This window comes from Ostrea edulis, chromosome 1, assembly GCF_947568905.1.
Source record: "Ostrea edulis chromosome 1, xbOstEdul1.1, whole genome shotgun sequence".
Classification (NCBI taxonomy): Eukaryota; Metazoa; Mollusca; class Bivalvia; order Ostreida; family Ostreidae; genus Ostrea; species Ostrea edulis.
In genome coordinates, this window is record NC_079164.1 from 79343809 (window position 1) to 79370851 (window position 27043).

The window sequence follows — 27043 nt, forward strand, 5'->3', positions numbered from 1 at the left end:
AAATTAACGTACAGGCGAAGTTGAAAATAATATCAGGAAATGTTTCGAGTTTTTCAAATGTACAAAAAGAATGCCCTTGTGAAACAAAATTTCAAAGCGACAGATTATTAGTCGAAAACTCGAAGAACATGTTAATCCTTAATCTATTTTGATTCACGGTCGCAGTTATTCATGAAAATTTGAACGCTAAAAATCAAATAAATTGCTTATTGCTTGATTTAAACTAAAATTATTTTCACTAATTGTCAAATTTTCAAAAACATATTCATCAAGGTACAAGTTCCAGTTGGTTTTATTACATATTTGAAAAACTTTATTTTATCGAGGAGAGACGTGAAATAACCAGCCAACAACTACCATCCACACTTTCGTTAACATCACACACACCCTACCTACACTTTCGTTAACACCACATAACCACATTCCACAACCCTTATTTTCATTAACATCACATACCACCACTTATACACCACGTACCACCATTCACATTTCCATAAACACCATTTACACACAGCTAATGCCACATCAGATGCTAACACATGTTTTTTAACACCTTTTTGTTCTACACCAATCACACCACTACCTATAAAGGTCCGAGAATTGACATCACATACCACCACTTATACACCACGTACCACCATTCACATTTCCATAAACACCATTTACACACAGCTAATGCCACATCAGATGCTAACACATGTTTTTTAACACCTTTTTGTTCTACACCAATCACACCACTACCTATAAAGGTCTGAGAATTGATAGTTTTACATATCAATATCAACGAAAGAGATATATTTACCGTTATTAGTTTGCATGTATTACCATCATACTACCATGCATATTTCCATTAACACCACCATACCACCACTCACATTTCCATTAACACCACATACTACCACCTATACACCACATACCACCACTCAAACACCACATACCACCACCTATACAACCCATACCGCCACCTGTACACCACTACTGGCACACCAGATGCCATCACTTACATCTTCTTTAACATTACTCACAACATTACCTATATAGTTTTGCATTTCTTGGCATAACAATATTAATGAGAGAGATTGATCTATCGTTTTTAGTTTGCATGTGTCACCACCATACAATCACTCACATTTCCATTAACACCACATACCATCAGCTATACACCACATACCATCACTCATACACCATCTATACACCACACACCACCACTCAAACACCACATACCACCACCTATACACCCCATACCACTAACTCATGGCAACTGTACACCACTACTGGCACACCACATGCCATCACTTACATCGTCTTTAACATAACTCACACCACTACCCATATAGTACTTAAGTTATGCATTTCTTAGCAAAACAATATTGATGAAAGAGATTGATCTACCGATATTAGATTGCGTGTCACCACCATACTACCACCCATATCTTATTAACACCACATACCACCACTTGTACACCACACACTACCGCTTATACGCTAAATAACACCTACTCCCCACTATCGGCACACCAGTTCCCATGACTTTAGGTTTCTTTAACACTACTCACACTATTATCTATATAGGTCCTTAATTTTGCATTTCTTTCCATAATATTAATTAAAGAGATTGATTTAGTTTTATTAGTTTGCATGTTTCACCACCATAACACCGCTCACAGTTTCGTAAGCGCCGAGCATAGGTCTAAAATTTACAGTCCTTCACCGGCAGTAATGACGTTTCCTTATGAGTGAAACATTCCCCAGTTCAACAATAAAAAATCAATCACATAAGATTCAATACAAAGGCCTAATGCAAAAAGATCGGACTCAAACCACACAATTTAGTGCACATATGCATAAACTCTTTGCATGTTATATAGAACTACCGAATAGCTGAGTTCATTGTTTACGAAATACCCGCGTTTCCGAGAAATGAAAGCGAAACCTATCCCCTATCTATTTTTCTAGACCTGATGCAATACTACGGGTCAGTAAATTATGTACGTGTAAATTGTTCATTGAATAAATGTGTAAACTTTCAACCATTGTTCTTTTAATTCTTTATTTGAATTTAACATAAAGGAATACCAATCGTAACTACTCGGCTATTTCCGTAACCACAAATGAACCTCGTATGTGGATCGACGCCATCAGAGTTGGTTGCTACGTATACGTAAACGTAACTTTGACGTCACAGTCGTACGTTACACTATGAAACGTGAACTTTCAAATGCATCTAAGATATTATACACATCTAAGGTATTGTACCACTATCAATTTCCACTTACATGTTATGTATTAGAGTGAATAAGACGTTAATGATACCAAAACTGAATCTGTGGTGAAAATATAAATAACATATTATTCAGGGATTCGGTTCTGGCCTTTTAACACTCATCCACGGGCGCGCTTCCGGCGAAGAAATGCATCGATTTGATGCAATTCTTGCGCCGATCCACGTCCGAGTCTTCTTACCGGTTACGGAAAAGGACGAGCGCGTGATCCGATTGAAAGGAATACATCAGGAATACACCAGGAATATCAAAACGTTCACACACTATCCCCCACCTCCTCGTCATTGATAAAAGACAATTTTCAACCAAGAGTATGTATTCTTTTAATTGTTGTTAAGAAAATAATAAAGCTGTGGGACTAAGAAACCCGGTTTATATATTTTTATAAAAATGGAGACCATAGATTTAGTTATGTAAAAAGATTTTTTTTAGTTTCATTGGGACATGATATGTAATCGGTCACGTAATCAATTACTACAACGCCCGAATTATAGATATTTTGAATTTAGAAGGAATGAAAAAGATAAAATAGGTGTAAATTAAAAGTTATTTAAAGCATCAACTCAGCTGAAGACAAGACGAGCTGATGGATTAAGTTAATGTTAAGCTCTTGGTCAGGTTTTTGGAAGATATCATTAACAACGTGGTTGTAGCATTACCCTGACAGATTCAGGAGAAGTGCATATAGGTTGCTTCTTTCTCTTTTTACCTCTGTAGTGTGTAAGAGAAAAATAAACACGAATTGACAGAGTTTTCGTTCTTGAAAGATTTTAAGGAAGACTCACAGCGTTGCCCTGACATGAACAAAATTTTTCGACCCTTGAAAACTAGCCTCGCTCATTGTCGGGATGGCTGTTGCCCGGAAATAACAGGTTATCATCATCATAAAGTGAATAAGTTTAATATGTATACGGTGTAACCGTTGGACCGAGCGAAGCATGTACGTAACTCCGTGTCCCGAGTGGTAATCATAATTCCGTTAAGTACGGTAGATTATGATTCATTTAAAAATATATATTTTGAATGAAATTTCCTTGCCCTAAACACCCAGTAACATCTCAATATTAAAGGAGTTTATATGGGGACAACAGTTTTACATGATCCGCCTATTCATTGAACGCGGGAAATAAAACGCAAGGCGACGTAAACTGTGCATTGTGACGTCACATTTAACCTCGACTTTTTTCTCTTTTTCAAAGCAAACAATTATAAACAACAATAATACATTCCGTATGCAATGAAAAAGGCCGTTAAAACTAAACAAAATTAACCAATAAATTCAAAATGGTAAAAAAGTAACCGTAATTTTATCGTATACTCTTATTCACAGAAACCCATGAACTCGTTCATCTATTTAGTCGTATTACGGTTTTATATGTATTTATTTGCTAAAACCTGTTACAATGATAATTATACTATTCACTTTGAACAAAATGATTGTTTAAATTACGAATTGCACGATAGAGTCTTCTATTATTGACATTCAAAATAAAACACGAATAACTGTTGAAGCAGGTAATGAAAAAATAAATGGCGGCGCCCATATGGATCACGAAAATTTCAGTGAACGTATATAGAGATTATCTCTTTTTCTTTTGCTGATTTTGACTTTTTTCTTTTACATACGTGTTACCTTTAGAGCCTTGCTTCGGCCCGTCCGAGCTTCGCTCGATAAAACTCTTCTCCATTTCTTCGCTTCCAATATCGAAGTAATCATAATATGTATACGGTGTGACCGTTGGGCCGAGCGAAGCATACACGTAACTCCCGTGTCCCGAGTGGTAATCATAGTTCCGTTAAGTACGGTAGAATAATATGATTACGGTGTGACCGTTGGGGCGAGCGCAGCATATCTGAATACATTTTCAAAAAATTTATATTGAAAACAAGGAAAACTGATCTGGTTCACTGTCAATACGTAGGATTACTGTTTTGCTCTTCTCGCCAATGTAGGAATCAGTTTAGCGGGAAATGCAACGAGCGTGTTATGACGTAGCCTGGTAGTTGTGACGTGACTGTTTACATTTCTTTAGACAATATTTTTTAAAAAAGAAAAAGAAAGTGGGAAGAATATGATTGTCATCCTTTCCTTTCAAATAAGAAAGGTTTGTAATACTTCAAAGATTTTTACTATTCTTATTTTATGAATCGAACCATCCGCCATTTTGTACGAAGGACTTCTGGGATTGGCGTCAAAAAAAAATTCTTGTTAGAGGTTGAGATTTAGCTCGGATTATTTCCCGCGCTCTAATCATTAGAGCTCGCAGTACGAGCCTGCGCTCACTATTATTCATTTAAAAATATATATATTGAATGAAATTTCCTTGCGCTAAACCCCCAGTAACATCTCAATATTAAAGGAGTTTATATGGGAACAACAGTTTAACACGATCCGCCTATTCATTGAACGCGGGAAATAAAACGCAAGGCGACGTAAATTGTGCATTGTGACGTCACGTTTAGCCTCGATTTTTTTTTCTAATTTCAAAGCAAACAATTATAAACAACAATAATACATTGCGTATGCAATGAAAAAAGGCCGTTAAAACTAAACAAAATTAACCAATAACTTCAAAATGTTAAAAAAGTAACTGTAATTTTATCTGATCGTATATTCTTATTCAAAGAAACTCATGAACTCGTTCATCTATTTAGTCGTATTACGGTTTTATATGTATTTATTTGCTAAAACCTGTTACAATGATAATTATACTATTCACTTTGTACAAACTGAGTGTTTAAATTACGAATTGCACATTAGAGTCTTCTATTATTGGCATTCAAAATAAAACACGAATAACTGTTGAAGCAGGTAATGAAAAAATTAATATGGATCACGAAAATTTCAGTGAACGTATATATAGATTATCTCTTTTTCTTTTGCTGATTTTGACTTTTTTCTTTTACATACGTGTTACCTTTAGAGCCTTGCTTCGCGGACGGGCCTTCGGCCCGTCCGAGCTTCGCTCGGTATAAATTCACCATATTGCAGAAGTTCAGTTTAGTTGCAGAAGGTATTAAAATAAAACAACTGAACGGTAATATTTGATGAAATTCCTGTCTGTTTACAAAATAAACCCTATATAAAGATTCTGGTGCGTGTTTTTTATGTTTTTATTTTGCTTTTGTAATGTTGTCATTGCATATAAGCAAGAAGCTGAGTGAAAGTACAAATGCACCTTGTACTTAAGTACTTAAGTACATTTGAAGCGGTGATTGTAGTCATACACTAGAAAGTCTAATCGCATGACCGACTTTATGTCATCAAAATTTTAAACGTCAATTTCGTTAGTATTACCATAATATGTATACGGTGTGACCGTTGGACCGAGCGAAGCATGTAATGGTCATTGGAGAGTCCCAAGTGGTAATCATAATTCCGTTAAGTACGGTAGATTATGATTCATTTAAAAAAATATATTTTTAATGAAATTTTCCTTGCGCTAAAAACCCTGTAACATCTCAATATTAAAGGGGTTTATATGGGGACAACAGTTTTACAGGATCCGCCTATTCACTGAACGTGGGAAATAAAACGCAAGGCGACGTAAACTGTGCATTGTGGCGTCACATTTAGCCTCGACTTTTTTCTCTTTTTCAAAGCAAACAATTATAAACAACAATAATACATTCCGTATGCAATGAAAAAGGCCGTTATATAACTAAGCAAAATTAACCAATAAATTCAAAATGGTAAAAAAGTAACCGTAATTTTATCGTATATACTTATTCAAAGAAACTCATGAACTCGTTCATCTATTTAGTCGTATTACGGTTTTATATGTAATTATTTGCTAAAACCTGTTACAATGATAATTATACTATTCACTTTGAACAAACTGAGTGTTTAAATTACGAGTTGCACGTCAGAGTCTTCTATTATTGGCATTCAAAATAAAACACGAATAACTGTTGAAGCAGGTAATGAAAAAAATAAATGGCGGCGCCCATATGGATCACGAAAATTTCAGTGAACGTATATAGAGATTATCTCTTTTTCTTTTGCTGATTTTGACTTTTTTCTTTTACATACGTGTTACCTTTAGAGCCTTGCTTCGCGGACGGACCTTCGCCCGTCCGAGCTTCGCTCGGTATAAGGAAACAAGTTGGCAAATGTAAATATAATATATATATATATATATATATATATATATATATATATATATATATACATGTATATATATATATATATATATATATATATATATATATATATATTGATTCCAATTTAAATATGAAAACACTTAAGTTGGATTCTATATATAAATATAATTTCAAAAATTCAGTAAACTCTTGTCCTCCCACCTTCAGAATGACATTCAAATGAAATGACAAGGGTGTTACTTTTATCTCCGAGATACATGGAGTTTTGTTTGCACTTCGTTCACGATAAACAATTTAAAAAAAAAATGTAACAAGCATTCTGGTACCGATTGTTTCAAGTTAATAGATATACTTCAGAAAACGTTCAGAAGGTATGATTCTTGTTGTTAAATATTTTATTTTTACAGACAGGAAACTGGTGTGCCGATAGCATATGTTTTTGCAATAAATACGGTAACGAAAATTTCAGAACTATTTTGTCTCTTCAAGAAGACAAAGTTGCAGTCAGGATTCAGATTACATCCGTGACTGTTTGATTAACAATACTTTTTAAAGCGTTTTGGTGATAGTTAGCAACCTTAAATAACATTACGTGTCTGTTTTGTGAGTGTATAAATCAATAACGTCTGTAATATCTTGATTTGACGCTGTCGATTTGTCTAATTCGGCGAAACAAGAAAGAAAAGAAAAACAGTGTCAAAAACAAATTTTTCAATTTTACGGAATATCACTTGGCAATTTAAAAAAAAATAAAATTCTAAACAACAATATTACCCCTTATTATTTGATGTGATTTGAACATATTTTATTGTATAAGTGCATATTACACAAACGGTTTGAACACAAGTTCTTTTAACCTACGGGGTTCTCACATTATGTGGAGGTCGTCATATGGAAGCAGTTTATCTAACAACAGTAACCGTCATTTCAAAACAGCGCATTTCGAGACTTATTACTCAAGTTGCATTGGAATTCTGATTGCAGTGCAAAATTAAAAGTATCTAAGTACTTAAATTTAATAAACAGAATTGGATTATTCAAGATTTGATGCATAATGTACAGGTACACGACGACAGCTTTTGTACCCCTTTACTGAGTTTGAATGTATATACATATGTATACGTGCATGCATTTGAAAACAGTTGTATTTTAAAATACCGACGTTTAAAGATACAGGTACTTATGAGCGTGTGTTATATGACTTTGAAGAACATGAACGTAGATATACACGCGTTGCAGCTTAAGGGATTAATGAAACAATGCAAGTCAATCCCGGGACTTCAGCGATTTCTCTCAAAATGTCGTAATATGTTGCGACTTGTATTTTGCTGAGCTGTGCTATTTTGGACTATTATTTGTGATATGCGTGTCTTTATGAAAATGCATTCTTTTCGAATGTATCAAATATCGCGAACGTTTGGCAGATTATGAGCTTCTCAAGACGAGACCAGAACTGGTATGTTTGAAAGGAATTGTCACTGTTTTTCTTAAAATAGCTTGCTTGCATTGCAGTGTGAAACCATGTGAGGTGCTGTGAAGATATATAAAAACATTTCTGCTAGGAAGCAAATTTTGTAAATTTTTCAATAATTTATATCCATTTTGTGTCTATGGACGGATAAACATCTGTTTAAAGTTTAAACATATGATTATTTTCTGTTTTAATTTACAAAGTCACGTTTTAATCATGACTCACAAGAACCGCGAGATAATGATAATATCGTCACGGATTTATTCGGAACCTGATATCAAACATATAAAACAGGGTGTCCTAGAAAAAGTGAATTGATCCACGCAATTATGTTTCTGAAAGGGCAGAGAAATTTAAGTCGCTGAAATTGAACCCCCCAGAACCCCCATCAAGATTTGCTTTTTTCTCAAAATCTGTGTTGGTCTGAATATATCAGTACGATGTGAGTAGTGCATATAAAAACCAGAACTCTTAATAATATCTATCATGTGTATAAGACCGTTCTTCAATATGCTTCTGCAAGTAGTATAGGACAATTGTTGGATTTTTGACAATGACAATTTAGAAATGTTCAGTTAATCGCCGAAAGAATTGTTACCGGTCTATGTTTCTTGGCAAAGAAAAGAACATCTTTTAGAAACAGGTTGGGAAGCTCTTGATAATTGACAGAAGACCACTGAACGCACCGCTCTGAATTCTACACTAGTCACGTACCAGATACTAAGCAGCTTTATTCCCTCTAAATACATGCTTCATTCACGTAACACGTACACTTAAACTAAAGGGGAAAAAATCGTTTGTACGTGACACTGTTCGGTTCGGAGATGAAACAAAAAATACTAAAATCATTTCTAAGCCTCTAAACTGTTTTTCATTTGGAAAGCGTCATAATTTGTCAATAGTATTAACGCTATGCTAAAACATCACTGTTAACTATATCTGTACAGGTACAGTCTTCATTATACATGTATATCCTTTCTCCCAAATGTATGATACTGAAATGCTGGAAACAATTCCTTTGACAAACTCTTTGGAGTTGATGAAGCTATTATTACAGACACGCATTATATACTATAGGGTAATGACACGTATTTTATGATATTAATTGCTTTATTTTCTTAACAGGTTCACTAATATAGACGAATCTGGTAGATACATGTACAATTTTTAAAAAAAATATTGACATTCATGTTTTCGATACTACTTGATGATACATATAATTATGACGCTGCAATTATTGTGTAATTCTGTGACAATTGTATTAGTTCAGTTGTGAGATCTTGTTTTCAATTCTTTTGTATATTGAACACACACACGCACGCGCGCGCGTGTGTGACGTGCACTATCTGCTTAGAATCAGAAGTAATAATGCGTTGATACCTGTGGATCTTATGAAAAAGCAATCATGAATTTACACCAAAAAGGAAATGTGGGTTTCATTCTATATATTGAGCTTCGCTGTATCTGAAAAATCGTGTAGATTTTACTTTGAAGTGTTATTCCTCTGTAGCTGAAAATATAACTTGTTAAGAGACTGTCCATGACAAATCAGGCACATCTAATTTTGGGATTGGCAAACATTTCATGAATCTAGCATGGTCGGCGGAAAAGACGTGAATGCAAAACGAACAGCTAATTTTCAAAAACATACTGAAATGCACAACAGACTAGCTAAACAAAATCAACAGACTTAATGGCAAAATCAACAGACGTCATCGCAAAACGAACGATCACCGATGCAAAACCAACAGCTGTGAACAGAATTTACACTAGATGGCCTACAAAAAAGAAATAACAGACATCGGAAATACCTGTAGCTAACGCAAGAGTCTGTAATTTGTTGTAAACGTCATAACTATCAGTGTTCGTACTTTGTTTCATGCACACAACCCCACCCACCCACACACACCGTTAAAAAGGCAAAACAATCCTTATGTTTTTCTGCATGCTTCCTCTGAAATGTAGACAGAACCCTCCTCTTAAGCGATGTATTACTTCAATTACTTTCCAACGGAGTCTGTTGATTTTGTTTAAGAGGGCACAGTATGCTACACCAGAGACATTTGATATGGGTGAAAAGTGGAGGATATGTACAACGATATGTTGAAATTGAAAACTTTCAAATTTACTTTATTTAATAAAAATTGCAGTTTTAGTAGAAAGCAATCTGAAAAAAATTAAAACCCCTCCTTGGCTTGAACCCGCGATCTACAGGTTCAGTAGTCGACATGCTTTTTTTCCCTCTCTTTTATTTAGTCGATGTGCTAACCTACTGAGCTACTCAGCTAGGCAAATGTATTTGAAATGAATAGACAAATATTGCTGATATAGAATTTATATTTTCATTCATGTTTTAAAAGGATGTCAGTAATTATGACGCATCGTCGCACGCCACGGCTGAAACGTACGCTCCTCTTCACGTTCGGGAAGAGGTGCGTACGTTTCAGAGGAGCGTACGTTTCAGCCGTGGCTTGCGATGGTTATTGTGACGATGTAGAGTACGGTCATCTGTTATGTAAAAGTATTTCAGTATGTTTTTCAAACTTAGTTGTTCGTTTTCCACTATTAACGTCTTATTTACCCATTCCGTCGCTCATAATCTTGGTTTATTTACACATATTTTGTTAAAAATGATATTGATTTATGTTTTGGCAACTCGATTTCATGAAAGTCACCACATAAAACTGCAAAGGGCAGGTAACTCTTTTGACCGTACCCAATATCTGTGAGAATGTGTAGTGAAATTAAATTCCGTGTTACAAGCAATGCATTCGTGACATGACAGAGCCATTACTTTTGCTAACATGCATGGTAATCTAAAATCATGCATGAAACACTAGAAACAATGAAATTTATGGGCCCTACATGTCATGTTTCACATATATTATGGACAGTGCCTGCATTTCACGGCCAACCTCCTAATTCTATTGATTTCTACGGTACCATTCCTTCAAACAAATAATTCGCAACTATTTTCTTTCTTCGTCATATTTACTTGAACTCGTCATGATATTTGAGTTCCAGGTTTTAACGATTAGTTCTTTAGTATTTCTCGCACTTATCAATTTGTATCAGAGCAGCAATTATAAGCATGCTATTTTTCAATAGAGTTGTTTTTTTGTTTTAGATTATGTATGGACTGATATGATGAAGAAAAGCACAAGATGAATATAAAAACCATTCGGAGCATTCGTACTAACAGTACTACAAATCTCAGACCACGAAATGCAGTCAGAAAGGTAAAACTAATTACCGAAAGTTTCGAGTAACTCTACAAAAAATATTCATAAGCTGATATGTGTCTTTATTGTCTGAATAGCCTACTAGACGTCTGTGTTTCAGTATGTTTTGCATTATAATGCATCGTCATGGAAGCAAATGCTGTGGAATTATACATTTCCAATTAAACCATAGTAGTAGTAGAAAAACGATAGTACGGTCATTCACTAATTAGTTATTACGTATAATTTTCCCAAGATTGCGAAAATATCAACGATTTAACACTATACACTCTTCCAAAACTAATATGAATACTAGAAAAGGAAATGTTAATGTGCATAACAGGGTAAATATGAGTAAAACTGTCCGAATTCGAAACAAGCTGTAGAAATTAATGAAAAGATGTAAAAAGCACCAAGATTGTTAGAAACAAAATTTATCTATCTATCCTTGAGTGTATTTCAATATACATGTACATGTATTATACACGAATTATAATAGAAATCCAGGTCAGAAAAACGTTGCATATGTATGCAGAAACCTCTCCGATAATGATGTTTTCAGGTGTAAAATTGCAGTATTTCTTCCTATTTCCTATGAAATACATAAATTTACAAAATTCGAGATTTTGAGGAAACACCTGTGCAATTTTCTAATTTGAATGCCAAGTTTTAAATGGAGCGTGGGTTGGTGCACAAATAGACAGTTTCGAATTCAACAAAAGCTGTCCCCATCTCCCTATTCTCTAATAGTTCTCACCTACATGATATGATGTAGGCCTTCATGTTAATGAAAGTCCTCACACATTCCATCTCCTCGGACCAAATATCTATAGCAATTTTCATATTTGCCAGGCCATGTAATGAAATTGAAAGATACACACGCATTCACCCGAAACATGACGGGGAATTCTGACAATGACAACGATTATCTGAACATATTAAGTTCTTGGCACACTGATTTTGACTACGGACAACTCCGTTTACCTGATCAAGATATAGGGCTCATGGCGGGTGTGACCGGTCGACATGCTTACTCCTCCTAGGCACCTGATCCCACCTCTGGTATATTCATGGGTCCGTGTTTTCCCAACTTTCTATTTTGTATTGCGTATAGGAGTTATGAGATTGATCACTGTTCGTTATGTTCACCTTTCAATAATTTGTTTTTTAAGTCCCATTCGATAATTGTCCGATACATAAAGATGTTACATGTACCAGCTATAGGTGGAGTGTTATAAATTTTTATCTATGCATGCATATGACGCTTAAGGCCGTCGCAGTTTTGCTAACACTTACCGTAACAAAGGACCTTCGCGTCTAAAGCCGTACCCTGACGACCCGTGACTTTTGGCGACCTTCGCATCTATAGCCATTCCCTGACGACCCGTGACTTTTAGAAACCTTCGCGCCTATAGCCATACCCTGACGACCCGTGACTTTTAGGGACCTTCGCGTCTATAGCCATACCCTGACGACCCGTGACTTTTAGGGACCTTCGCGTCTATAGCCATTCCCTGACGACCCGTGACTTTTAGAAACCTTCGCGTCTATAGCCATACCCTGACGACCCGTGACTTTTAGGGACCTTCGTGTCTATAGCCATTCCCTGACGACCCGTGACTTTTAGAAACCTTCGCGTCTATAGCCATACCCTGACGACCCGTGACTTTTAGGGACCCTCGCGTCTATAGCCATACCCTGACGACCCGTGACTTTTAGGGACCTTCGCGTCTATAGCCATTCCCTGACGATCCGTGACTTTTAGAAACCTTCGCGTCTATAGCCATACCCTGACAACCCGTGCCTTTTAGGGACCCTCGCGTCTATAGCCATACCCTGACGACCCGTGACTTTTACTTTTAATGCCAGGCGTTTGGCAAAGAAAAACATGACTACATTGTACCTGTATGTTAAACGTCTTAGGTTTGACGCGGCGCTGGGATCGAGAACCCTGAATCCCTTGAAGCGAGAACCCTAACCACTAAGGCACCTCGACCGGTTTGATATTATCTAAAACGCCATATCAAATGCTAAAATGAATACATTATTTTCTCTTTTTTTCAAAATTAAGATATCGTACGATTTATACGTTTGGAAAATGTTAGATACATGTACATATGTATTACATGCACTTACATGTATTTACACGACATAAAATGCTTAATTTCCGTCTCCAATTTCAAAACCTGAAGAATGAAAACGTGAAGAGAACGTGATTATAACGAACAATGACCAATCTCACATTAATCTCAGTACATAACGTTGACTCTGGCTAGAACGTTTGACAGGGTAAATGTACCAAAAGCTTAACGAGGCCGTCTGATTATTTCTACTCTAGATATTCTGATGAAATTTCTTGCATGGATTTTTACTACTATATCAATTATCCTAAGATTTAAAAAATCGAACATTTTTACCATCCGGATTTTATAGAGGGCCATCTCAAAGTGATTGTACATTAACACGACCGGTGGTTCATTTTCTCACAAGGAGGACTCCTCTAATGCATGTAATACCTTAAGTCAACCAAGTCCCCTTAAGAATGTGACAGGTTTGAAATTCTTATGTATTCTATAAAAACATTTCATACCCCATTTATTCCTAATCTGAAAATAAGCGACCTATGTTAAAGACATTTACATAGAACTTGACTGTTTGTACAAACAATGTATCCATTACGGGATAATGGGGAGACTTAAACCTAAAATGTTACAACGATCACCCAAGCAGTGCTTTGTATGGAATCAAAATGAACTAAACAAGTACATGTTGTGAGGTGGGAAGGATTGTTATTGTTTAACAATTTTGCGATGATGAGACACAGCTGGCCGGGCAGGGTAGGTTTGTTTTAGTATTCGTATCTATTGTTAACAATATCTAAAGAGAGGGTTATGTTCTCAGTGCCGACCTTTCTGTAACACTTGTATTACTATCGGTAGTTCCAGAAATGGGTCCCATTCGAGTTTGTTTTGTGAACTGCTTACATATATAAGTAAAAATCGTTTGAATCTCGAAGAAAAAAAGAGAACATACAATTCAGCTTCTATCTACAAAAACTAATATGCATACAAATGTAACACGTTTTATATTATTATGTGTATGTATTGCATATCGCTGCTGTTTATAATACATCAGTCAATTCCTCATGTACATTTCTGGCCCCTTAATAATCTTTATAGAAATAAAATGTGTTCAAAGAGAAATTATAGATGGTTTGATGCGCATATAAACTATAGGTAGGATGGCACATAACGCAGCATTTAAATAGAAATCGATCAGACAAATGCTTTACACTAAATTGAGAAATCAATCGTTTTATCCTTATAATGTCTCATATACCTATACGTTCGAAATCGATGAATAGTACATTGTGAGAAATTTAAAGCAAATGGAATGTATTTGATTTTGCAGACCTATTGGGACGTTTAATATTTAATCTTCCTTGCTGTTTAGTTATTTAAAAGACATATAAAGGGTAGACGAGCCTTGCTTGTTTTCTATTGTTGCGCGCTATGTGCCATGCATTTTGATGGATTCATTAACTTAAGTCTCTAGGGTTAAATGAACCGTATTCAATACCTCTAAAACACGATAAAGTTCTCTAAATGTAAAGAGGGTTGCCGTGGGAAATATACTGCAAATGTTGCATGTCCTAGAGTTTACACAGCAGTTCAAAGATGAGTAGAAGTAAAACATGAAGTGTACGTGAAATGTACACGTTTGTTTTAAAACGTCCCAAAACGAACATATTTAAATCACTCCACCCCGAAGAGAACAAAGAAAATCATATGCCTTCTTGATCCCTTTTACTTAATCAATGCGAAAACATAATAATAGTGTATAAACTTTCACCTGTACACGAGATTTAACGAGATTTTGCATGTATATGAAAGAGAGGGAAATATTTGGATGAAAAATATTTTTGTTGGATATTCATGGGAAGTTTAATTATTTATAATTGAATCTTTCGGGATGTAATCTGGATATTTACCTGCCTTTGCCGGGGCGGACGACAGAGAAATGATCCAGGTAGGAGATTGATTTCTGTTTACTCAAGGATTGATTATCAGTACTTATTGTCACAAACTAATCACTATTACTGCCAAAGTTCTCCCTGATGGTCTCGAATTTATATAATTCAAGAAGGGTGAGGAATACAAAAATCACAATGACTATAAACATGTACTCTTATAAATGTACGTTGCAGCATGTCAAGCTCTGTGTGTAGTAGGAGAGGAGCACGGGCGTAGCTCTTTTGAGGAGTTAATGGTACAGAGTCAATGTTTAATTTTCCGTTATGCTGCTTCTCATGAAAGTGTTTATTGCTTTTATTGCGAGCCCTCCATATCGCCCGTTTTAAATTAAAGATTCGTGTTTGACAAGTTAACAAGCAAACCAAACAAAGATATTAAATAAAATTACGTTTTAGTTCATACACTTTTTTCCTTGAAGAGCAAACATGAAATTTCTTTCTTCCTCTGCAGAGTTCGTTGGTTATCTACGAGTTAGTTTAAATTTTACCCGACTTGCGATTGTTTCCTTGCAGAAAGCTAACGTCAGCAGTTAATCATTTCTATAGTATTCCCTATGATAAACTTTATTACCTACTCTTTCAAAATTTGAATAGAGTTTGCTTTGCAATAAGCCGTGCTCCTATCAAACCCCAGCCTTATCTAGAAAGCTTTTGTAATTTTATTTGCCCTGCTGAACGACTTTTTGATTCTTTCCTGCATGGTGGAGTAGCCCCTTAGTGTTTTACGACATATACCGTACCCTTACCGTAAAACAGCAGTCATAAGCGATAATTCTAGGCAGTAAGGTAGGTAATCTGATTTTCTAAATAAACCTGTAAACTATGGTAAATAGTCTAGGTACTTTCTTTTTGAATCCACATTACTGCAGTATGATATCATTTCAACAGAATAAAAGCATTTCAATGCTAAATTTATTTATCAAAATGCATTTTTCTCTAGTCTCTTTCTGTCGGACCCGGAAAAAATACCGCGTCCAAAAATATACCACAGATATTTCCCCTTAAGAAATAATTTCAAAGTACGAACACATCTAGAATTTCTTTCTAGTACTGCATGAAGTTGAGTTGAATTTAAACACGTTCTTGGATAAAACTGCCAAATCCGAAGTTGTGAATTTAACCCACTATGATTTAGGCATCTGCAGGTTATGGTCTGTTAGGTGGAGTTTCTGATGTGCCTTGCGAAGTAAAGGGTTTAGCTAGTCCATCATTATTGGTACATGTGCTCGAAATGCTCAATAAATGTTATTATTTTACAGCGTTTGTTCTCCAAACATAAAATAGGTTACCATATACCCACCTACCTACCTATTAAAGAAAATGTGGAACGCAAGTGAAATAAGCAATATTATAACTTTTGATTTAAGTCCTTTGATTGTGCATTAAAGACGGTAGCTGTAAATGGTTGTAGAAAGATGAAGCAAACATCAGTGCATAAATAAGTTTAATCTATTTTTTATTAAAATTTCAACCGACTCAACTGGTGTCGGAAAACAAATAAGTGCAAAGAAAAAAGTTTTGTCGTTGTAATAAGATTAATCCCCATGTCCTTTGATAAAGAATTCTTTTTTAAAGTAGATTAAAGTCTTACCCCACTGCCAAACGACACAAGTAAAAACTATTGAATACGTGTGGCTAAAATAGCGATTGATAGGCCTGAATACACGGAGCTCCAATTGTGATTTGGAATTCCGTCTACCAATTCAAAGTCAGGAAAAGGGGCCCACGAAAAATTTAATTCATTCATTCAGTTCGGTTTCAACATATCGATTAAATTATTTACAGTAAAATGTGTTTGAAAAGTAAAGCAATGGCTGAAGTTTTTCAACCTTATCTGCATTTGTTCATGTGCAGTTAGGAGAGCAAACGAGAGTGTTGTTCACGACTTATTGTAGACATTAGAATTACACATAGCATCCTGTATAGGGAAAACTGCCATCGATCGGCGAGTTTTAATTTCCCGGGACGTATTTACAAAGAAAAAAAGTTTATTGAGATAACTTTAATTATTGATCTTGGTGTTATGTTGCATCGGATGATTGCTGCACAAACATGAATTCAAGATGCCGCCAAATCACTGGCTGGTTTTCGGAAGGTAGATTTGAGTTTCCCTTCACGACTCAAGAAGACGGAAAGAAATGTTTAAATTGAAATGGAGTCCATTTTCCGTTCTACATACTGAATTTTCGGTGCTTAATGGATCTGTATTTACTCACAGGAAAACATTTCTCAAGATGTTTTGTGTTGCTTGTCAAGCCAGGATGAATAATTATATTAATGTCGGAAGGTTCTAAGCGTAAAATGAATTTGCTGAATGATAATGCATTGGCTATATTTATCATCATTTCAGATATAGCGTACTAATATAGAAAGTAGTTCCATTCAAAATATATCGGAAGGACACCTATATGTACATGTATGGTAAAGATTTAACGTGTTTTTATATTTTTCCTTAGAACACTTAGACTTGGTACTTGATCACTGATTACTCGGTATTTGCCCTAACTCATTTCTGCTTTATGTTATTTTCAGGAGTTTGGAGATGCTTTCCTCTTTAGTCCAGTGAACATTGTCGCAACTAACGGAAACCACGCTTTTGAGCACGTGCGTGTGGCCCCAGAGAAGAGTCCGGTCAAAGCAAAGATGGACGTGGATTGCGACCTTCAGTGTCCAATCTGCTTAGAGCTCTTTTCTTACCCCATTATTCTTCCATGCTCCCATGTGCTATGTAGATCTCCATGTGCTGAACATCTATTCGATTTCAATTTTATACGATGCCCAGTTTGTCGTGATAACTGTTATGTGAGTGGAGGAATCTCTAGCTTACCAAGGGTTATAGCTCTGGAAAATATTATAGAAAGATACAAAGCGGACAGGAGTACGCGAGAAAGCAGTGAAAGTGCCCAAGAAAATACCCAAGACGCTTCACATCTAGACACTTCCATCTCTAGTCAATCGGATGCAGGAAACGAGTCCTCAATACTCTGTCACCTTTGCAATTCGGTATCAAAGAAAAAAGCCAAAAAGTCTTGCCTTGATTGCAACGTATCGTACTGCTCCAACTGTCTTCTTCTTACTCACCAGAAGAAAGACCCATTCAACACCCACGAACTGGTTTCGCCAAGGGATGATTTCAATCGATCTTTGACTGGTCTTTGTTCAAATCACGCAGAACAACTGACCTTGTATTGTAAAGATTGTTACGTACCAACATGCACCGCTTGTAAAGATTCTGGTGTACATAAAAGTCACGTGATGATCACTATAGATGACGCCTATACAGACATCAAGGTTTGCACCTGTCATTACATACAAGCTTAATTAGGATATTATGAAACATTCAAATGTATTTATAAACTTATTTAAGTCTTCACAATGTCCTGTTCTTTTTAGGCTTCAGTTGTAAAGAATCTTCAGAAACTAGGCAGTAGTCAAGATAGGGTGACATCAGCTCTTCACAATCAGAGAGATAATTTAAAAGAAATGCAGGTTTGTGTATTACCCTATTCATCGCACCAAATTAGTTTAAAACATTTTAATTTGCATATAAACTGGATATTTGTTATGTTCTTTATTTTATTTATTTTTTAGCAAAAAATAGATAGGAAGAGAAGCGAAATCAATGCACAGTGCGACATGCTTTTGGCTGAAATCGAAAACAAGAGAAGTTTCTTCCTAGCAGACCTTGAGTACGAGGAACGTATAAGACAAAATGAACAGGAAGAACTGATAAAAGTAATGGAACGGATCTTAGGGTCTTCACAGGCGTTACACAGTTACACATCAGAGGTGCTTAACGAGGATGTCAGCGAATTTTTGGAGGTATATTTCTGTACATGCATTTTATGAATAGTCAGAATACATAATGGTTTCTTACTGCTTGAGAAAACATTAGACAGTAGTCTGTAGTCTACTCTCTATAAGGACTCAAACATCTTTTATATATTTGAACATATCTATTTACGAATCAAATGTTCTTGGATTATTCGTCAAATGAATGAAAGGTGAAGATAACGAACATTGATCAATCTCATAACTCCTACAGGCAATACAAAATAGATAGTTGGGCAAACACGGACCCCTGGACACACCAGAGGCGGGAGTAAGCATCCTTTGTGAACCGGTCACACCCGCCGTGAGCCCTATATCCTAATGAATCTATTACTCTGACAGTAACAAAAGCAACGTCTCTAGATCACATTTTTACCACTTTCGTTTGAAATATATGTGGCTATTTCTATAATTCACATTTTTCTCGAATGAACATGTATAAATGCATAACAAAAGTGTTTGGCTGATGCGTTTATCGTGTTTTACGAAGTACATCAGTGGACACGTCCATTTAAAAAAAATAATAGAAAGTATAATCTGTATCACTGAATTGGGCAATTCATGTTCTCGGATCGACAAACTCTGTGCTCGGATCAGGAATCCGTCCCATTATACTGGCAAGCGAAATCAATTACGGGCAGTGCTTATTTTAGACCTTAAAGTAATGCTCTGTCTCTTAATATTTTCAGATTACTTAAAACTTTTACAAATGTGCTTTTATTACGTTTTTTATTTGGACATTTTAAATATATTTTCGTGTGGGACGGTAGAATACTGCTTACAGGGGATGCTTACTCCTCCTAGGCACCTGCTCCGATATCTGGTATATCTAGGGGTCCGTGTTTGCCCTACGCTTAATTTTGTATTCTTTATAGGAGTTTTGAAATTGGCAACTATTCGCTAACTTCATCTTTTCATGATAAGGGTATTAAGTTCTAGAATCGTATTTCATATCTGCAAAATATTGATAATCCTGCGTCCACTCCTTCATTTAATGGTACTGCTTTGAAGTTATAGTAGGGATGTATGGTGTGTAATTCTTATCCCACCCAGCACTCCCTTCCAGATTACAAGCATGCGTATAGTGTAAAACAGCGAATTACCGATTAGAACTTATTGAATGCTAATCTGCTGGAACAGATTGCCCATTTAGAGGGAATGGGTTACTTTTCAGATTTTGTTTTGAAATGGATGCATCCTTACATGACTTTCGCTGTGATATACTAGTACAAGTATTACATTTGTCTATAAATATAAACTCTATGTCAATATAAAAAATACCATTATGTTATAGTATGTCACACTCATTCTTTCTCTCTCTCTCTCTCAAAATATAACAATTTAGATACGGTTGTTTATACGATGCTATACTAGTAGTCATCAGTACTAATACTAGTGCTTTCTCGAGTGAAATGTAAAAGACATATATTCACTCAGCGTGTTGGTATAAAATCTCGTATGTCAATAATCTTTGAAGAACAAGTGTTAAACATGAAAACAGAATCAGATTACACATTTACATGCATGTTCTCTACCCTTGTCACATACATACTTAAATCTATAAACAATGTCATTTCACTAGATTAATTTTTTTTTCTTATTCCAGGTGGCGAATCCACTGAGTGAAAAGTACGTATTTTACTTAGTAATCCGACAGACACTCTGGGATATATGAACTATGATAGCAATCAAATATAATTGATCATGATCGTAGGATTAGAATAAATAATGACAGACGAGCTGTATTTTTCACATTTGTATACGTATTGACAGATTAGTGAAGGCCACGGTAGATTGTGAGACTGCGCAGTTTCAGCCGGCGGAATGTGACGTCTTGCCTGGTAAACTTGTGGATTTCAGAAAGGAAAAAAACATCATCAGAGAAATGAATTATTTACTCGGTATGATATATTTTGGTAACAAACATAAACTACATAAGGTATTTAAGTGACATCAACATCATTGTCATATGATTTAATGATTGACACGATGATATTAAAGAGCTTAAAGCTTATGTAAAATTTGTGATTACCTATGTAATACGAAGGTTTGGCTTTCTAGCACCCGTAACACCAAGCATTGACGTCACGCGATGTTCCAGGAGTGAAGACACTGTTGTTTTAGTTCTATCCCCTCCCAGAAACGCCCATGACGTCATAAACCAATACGAAATTCACTACTGTTCAGAGGAGCAAAAGAGCCTAGAAATTGAGGTACGGAGTCCTTATATACACAAGGTTTTGACGCAATCTGAGCAAAATGGTATACAATAGGAGACCGGAAGGGACCTCAGAGCCTCCATTAAATTCTCGGTTGCTGGCTTCAAACTCTGAAAAAATGTCGGTATTAATCGTGATAATTCAATAAAAGTTTTCTCTATCGAAAGCCAGAATATTGTTTGCACATACATAAATCAAAGTACCTGACTTCATAGAAACTTTTGAAAATGAAGTCCAACTTTCCAGAATTAGGTCACCGTCGTTAATCTTACACGATTTTCTCCATACAATTTTCCTTCATTACGTTGGTTTTTACGCATCCGTTGCAGTCCACCATAGTGTTAGCTTTTAAAATGTAACCACCTTTGGTCACCCTAACAATATTTGAATGAATGTTAATCGCTCGTTTCGGGAGATCAGATTCGTATTCATCAGCTATGAGCCTCCGAGTTAAAACGGGTCAACCATATTTGAATTCATTATGGGAGTTTAGCACTGAGTGACTAAAGTTTAAAAGGTGCCAAATGATTGGACAATCTTACTACTGTTGCTGTGGAACTTCACCGGAAATTAATAGCTAAATATTGGGTTATATACGCAAAGATTGAATATTTTAAATTGCCACGAGACTAAAAACGTATCGTACGTCTCGTCGGCACAAGTTCGACATTAACATCTCTGCCATTAGATATACATCTTTGAAATCATCTGATGCTTACAGTTTAATGTTTTAAACCATAAACTAATTATCCACTTATCTGTTTTAAAATTTCTAAAAGAAATTAAATTTTGTCAATACAATTAAAATATTCATATGTCTCAATTTCACAACTCTTCTATAGAAATGTACGATATTCGAACTAAGTTAACAAAATGTATATGAAGATTTTTTCTACCAGAACATGCTATTCTCTATGCTGGTAATTGTATTGTGTATCACGTTACTAGCACTACTGACCGATGTAAGCCTGATACAAATAATTGTTACGTATACCAACATTTTAGGATACATTGATCGTGAAAAATGTCCCTGAAGATAGACTTGTCGGGAAGAATGTACCAAATTGCTCGGGAGTAGTTGTGGTATTAGTGGAAAATCTATGCAAATCAACGACATACTATTTCTGTGTGAGTGCTAGCAATCAGGCAGGAAGAAGTGCTAATTCGGAAGTCGTTCAGTGTACAACACTGCTGCCGGGGGAAAGTGTCATTCCAGGTTTGTTTTTACATAATCATTACCGTGCTTTGAACTCATTTTATAGAGTGGGTTCTTGGTATGCATCGATATTTGCGTTCTACAGTTTTATGAAATGATTGATAAACTTGTGAATTTTGCAGTGCCTGTTATTGTTGAGAGCCTCTGTCGACAGTTTGCGACATCGGTACAGATATACAGCTCCAGCCCACAAGATGTCGCTTCTGAGCAACACATATCTCATTTCCTGCTGTATCGCCCTCTAGGTCAGAGCCGGGCGTGGAAAACTCTGTCACTGTATGGAAGGCAGGACCATAGGGTGTTCGGTTTAATGGCAAGCTCAGAATATGAATTTTTGATACTGGGGTGCAATCAAAGAGGTGAATGTCAGGTATCTAACAGAGTAATAGTTCAAACGGAGCAATCCTAATGACGTTTGAGTTTAAAGAAATATGTAGAATGCTTTTTTAATTGAACGTTTCTTTGCAAATATTTTAGTGATAATAACAGTTTCAAAATGTAGAAATGCCATTTTCTTTAGTTAATTATTTATTTATGCGAACACTAAGTAGCCTGATATTATTTATTGTGATGACATTTATTAGTTTTTAAGTATATCATCACTATTACAAATCTCTTCTATTCATCACTTTCCTATTTATAATCATATGAATATGTCCATCTCGTTCCATTCTTTACTTTGTCGTTCCTTAAAATGCAGGATCCATCTATTCTATATACGGTGATAGTTGTGTATAGAAACATTGCATGTTTTATTTTGTACAGTATACAGGGAAATTTTCGCTCCGTTTTAATTTTGCCCTTACACATTGGACAAAGATTTTCCCAGGTTTGAATTCTTGCTATGTTAAACTGATCACATGATTGAGATATATTAGAAACAGAACGTCATTATAATAGTGGCTACCCACTCGGATCACCTCGGCCGATTCCATTTAATTACAGTGTAGATGTAGGGTACCGGAATCTACCGAATGAGTGGATAGCCTACTGAATTATGTTGCGTATATTATAATAGGAAATGCCTCTATACATCTAACTGTTTGTACATTTTCTGATATCAAAATTCGAATGAGAAAATCCCTGCGACATGATTTTTGTTCTATTTTATCATGAATTTTTCCCCATTACATTGAAGAAAGAAATATTCAAAATAACATTTCACAGTTCTGTGGAATTCTTGAATAATGATTAGCATTTAAGGTACTGTTTTATAGATCATGATGGCAGTTAGAGAAGTGCGAGAGCAAATAGTTAAATGTCGCCATAGTTTAACAGTGAAGTAAGATTGAGCACTTCCCATGGTGCATGCCGTATTAAGCCCACAAAATACATACAGTTTATTCAATGCGTCTAAATAAAATCATAGACGCGTTTTCTTATCAAATAAGTTCAATTTTCTAAGAACAGTAAAAACAGAATATTCGTAGTAAGTTTTCACTTATTGATTATATTATGTCTAGACTACAAAATGAAAAGATACTGAAAATTTATTGAAAGGGTACCCAATTCCCATATATTTGGTGTAAATTTCTGAATGAAATTAATTTCAGAGAAAGTTTTTAAAACTCCTATGAGGTGGTATTCATCAATTTTGACTTGTTTTCATGGGAGATAACCCTTCCATGTTCGTAACTCACTTCATTGACAAAAACCCTCACATGCATTGAGGGTCCCCTATACCACATACGAGTAAATAAATATTCACAAATAACAATTTGTTGTCTCTGCCTTGCTAATCCTTAAGATAACGAAGGGAGTTACTTATATTAGCTTAGTTTTACGCCTGTAAGGGCAAATTGGGCGAAAATAAAATGGAGACGAAATTTATCCTGTATACTTATTAGTTGTGTGTGCACGATTCCAAACGCTAGTCAGATTTTGATATTGTTGGATTGTTGTTTTATTGAGTTTGAAAATGCCGCTAAAAGCCAAACTTAAATATTAAAATAGTTGTCAATTTAGAAAAGACATACGTGTATTATGTATTTATTATGCATTGATGTGATATTTTTAAGTACAGATTAAGAAAAACAAAGTTTTTCTTAATAAATTAGAATTGCTTTATACATGTATCAAATTATTACGTTTAAAAATCAACCAATAAGCAGTTACATTTTGGGCATTTGAAAAGGCTCATCATAAAATTCACAAAACTTTCAATTTGAATATATGAAATGATCAACGATTTCGTCAATCTTTCAAAAAAAATTTGTTTGTCAAATTTGTTTTTCAGAAATTATTTAGTACATGTGAACTGCAGTTAGCTGGAGATGTTTGTAAATATTCTTGAAATCGATAGAGTACATTTATTTATATGCACGGTGCTTTTTTCTACTTACAATGTGCACTGCAACACGAGTAGAAGTAAGCTTCATACGTCACACTGTTGAAAACACGTCTTGTCGAGTTGTTAACCACAAATTCAGATGTATCCACGGCTGTTGATTAAATATTGATAAAGCAGCTTTTAAATATTTTGTTGTGTTTTGTACATGTGCACTGTAAATGATATACAATTATTTATATCTTTGAGGTGAAAACGATCACTTACCTTTCCTAGAAGTAGAATATTCACCGAGCCTAGGTGGTGATCATCGTATTGACCAACAAGAAGTCAATAATTGTTTCAATGTATGATTAATACTTTAAAATATTGAAACCGGCTGCGAAAACGATATTTAGTAATCCATCTTTGTTTACATTTATAGTGCAAGATCTAGTCAAAAGTGGTAAGTTTTCTTTGGACGACCAAAAATAATCAATCGTATGAATTTGGGAATCTCTGATTGTTGGAAAAATCAATTGAAGTTGTATTTACTTCGAAAACACGTTGAGACGAATTTCTAGTTTGTTGGATCGCAGCCATATATAATATCTCTCGTAACAATAATTTGACAAAACATTCAAATTTCTATGGTGATTTTGAAAGATAAGCATGATAAATGTTTGCTATAACAATCATTGTAACAAGTATTATCTTCCAATGTGTCTTTTATGATAAAAGGTGAATAGCCGTCGAATCGACGATGCTTTCAGTGTCGCCTCGCGTGATTGCGGAGTCCGAATGCGGATGCACAGTCCTCCACACTGCGGACAAGCTATGCTGTGGGATGTGCTCTGCTGTTTCTCTTTTCTTGCCTGACGTTTCGCTTCCAGGCCATCAAGACATGTGGTTTCAAAGAGCTTGACTCCTTTGTTGACCGCAGGCCTCCATCCGTCACGATCCTTGACCAGGGACTCCCAACTATCGACTTTGATGTCACATGCTTTGAGAGAAGTCTTGACTGCATCCTTGTAGCGTTTCAAGGGAGTTCATAAATTACGTGTGCCCGTAGCAAGAGGAACAGCTGTTTGAGAATACGGTCATCACCCATTATCATCTGAGTTGAGTCTTGTTTAACAAAGCTTCGATATTTACTAATCGAAATTTGGCCTGGTGAAGGACCTCTGATTTCTTGAGACTGTTTGTGAGACCAAACGAACCGCATACCTCCGATAGTTTGTCTGCTAGTTCTTGTAGGCCGTCCTTGGAAGTGGCTGCTAGGGCACAATCATCTACAAACAGAAGTCCTGAAGCAGAGCCTGCTGCACTTTGGTCTTTGCCTTTAGTCTTCACAGATCGAAGACGTGTCCATCTGATTTGTAGTTTGTTACCAAGTATCATCTTCCAATGTAAAACTTATACGGTACCAATTTTGATGCACCAGATGCGCATTTCGACAAATAATGTCTCTTCAGTGATGCTCAACCGAAATGTTTGAAATCCGAAATAACTATGAAGTTTTAGAGCTAAATATAGCCAAAAACAGCGTGACAAAAAAGTGGAGCCAAATTCGTCCAAGGATAAGAGCTATGCATGAGGGAGATAATCCTTAATTTTGAAATGAATTTCTAAATTTTACAACAGCAATTAAATATACATCCGTATTTTCAAGCTAGTAACGAAGTACTTAGCTACTGGGCTGTAGAGACCCTCGGGGACTAACAGTCCACCAGCAGAGGCCTCGACCCAGGGGTCATAATGTAAAACTTATACGGTACCAATTTGGATGCACCAGATGCGCATTTCGACAAATGTGTCTTTATGATAAAAGGTGAAGATAACGGACAGTGATCAATCTCATAAATCCCATAAGGAATACAAAATAAGGAGTAGGGCAAAAATATAAATTCTAATTATAAATCTCTAGATAAGTACTTATAAATTAATAAATTTTGCCAATAAAATTCAGAGTTACTGCTTGCACCTTTAATATTGATTGATATATGAGGTAAAGTCAGCAAGCTATAATAGAATCTTACTTGATTAGTAAATACCGTAAAATTAACTAATTACCTACTATTGTTTTGGATGAACTACCCTGAAAAATGAGAGCAAATTGGTGGACACGCTTTGGCGGATTTAAGTCAGTTTTTTATATTTTAAATGACAATGCTATACTAGAGATATGGATGAAAAGTGGGGGATATGTACATGTACCACAATATTTTGAAATTGAAAACTTGGTCAAAAAATTCAGTTTTACATAAAACCAATCTGAAACAATTCCTGCTGGACTTCAACCCGCGATATACAGCTTAGCAGTCAACGTGCTAAACTACTGAGCTACTCAGCTAGGCAATGGAATTTGAAATGAATAGATAAATATTCCTGTTATCTATA

At 35.5% G+C, this 27043-nt stretch overlaps 1 protein-coding gene across 4 annotated transcripts in view; it reads left to right on the plus strand.

Moving 5' to 3' along the window:
* Window positions 1–24846, plus strand: part of LOC125679540 (E3 ubiquitin-protein ligase Midline-1-like) — a 38634-nt gene extending 13788 nt beyond the window's left edge. The window contains exons 1-10 of one of the 4 annotated variants that reach the window (XM_056162116.1): window positions 17234–17300; window positions 17462–17532; window positions 17644–18402; window positions 18505–18600; window positions 18703–18933; window positions 20549–20571; window positions 20716–20843; window positions 21004–21155; window positions 22167–22377; window positions 22500–24846. In XM_056162116.1, coding sequence (XP_056018091.1) covers window positions 17530–17532; window positions 17644–18402; window positions 18505–18600; window positions 18703–18933; window positions 20549–20571; window positions 20716–20843; window positions 21004–21155; window positions 22167–22377; window positions 22500–22786 — 1890 coding nt within the window. In that variant the 5' untranslated portion in view covers window positions 17234–17300; window positions 17462–17529 and the 3' untranslated portion in view covers window positions 22787–24846. Of the gene's footprint in view, window positions 1–10984; window positions 11097–14971; window positions 15108–16973; window positions 17207–17233; window positions 17301–17461; window positions 17533–17643; window positions 18403–18504; window positions 18601–18702; window positions 18934–20548; window positions 20572–20715; window positions 20844–21003; window positions 21156–22166; window positions 22378–22499 lie in introns of those variants that run through there. The other 3 variants (XM_048918821.2, XM_048918833.2, XM_048918850.2) reach the window with 3 other exon arrangements.
* The last annotated feature ends 2197 nt before the right edge of the window (window positions 24847–27043 follow it).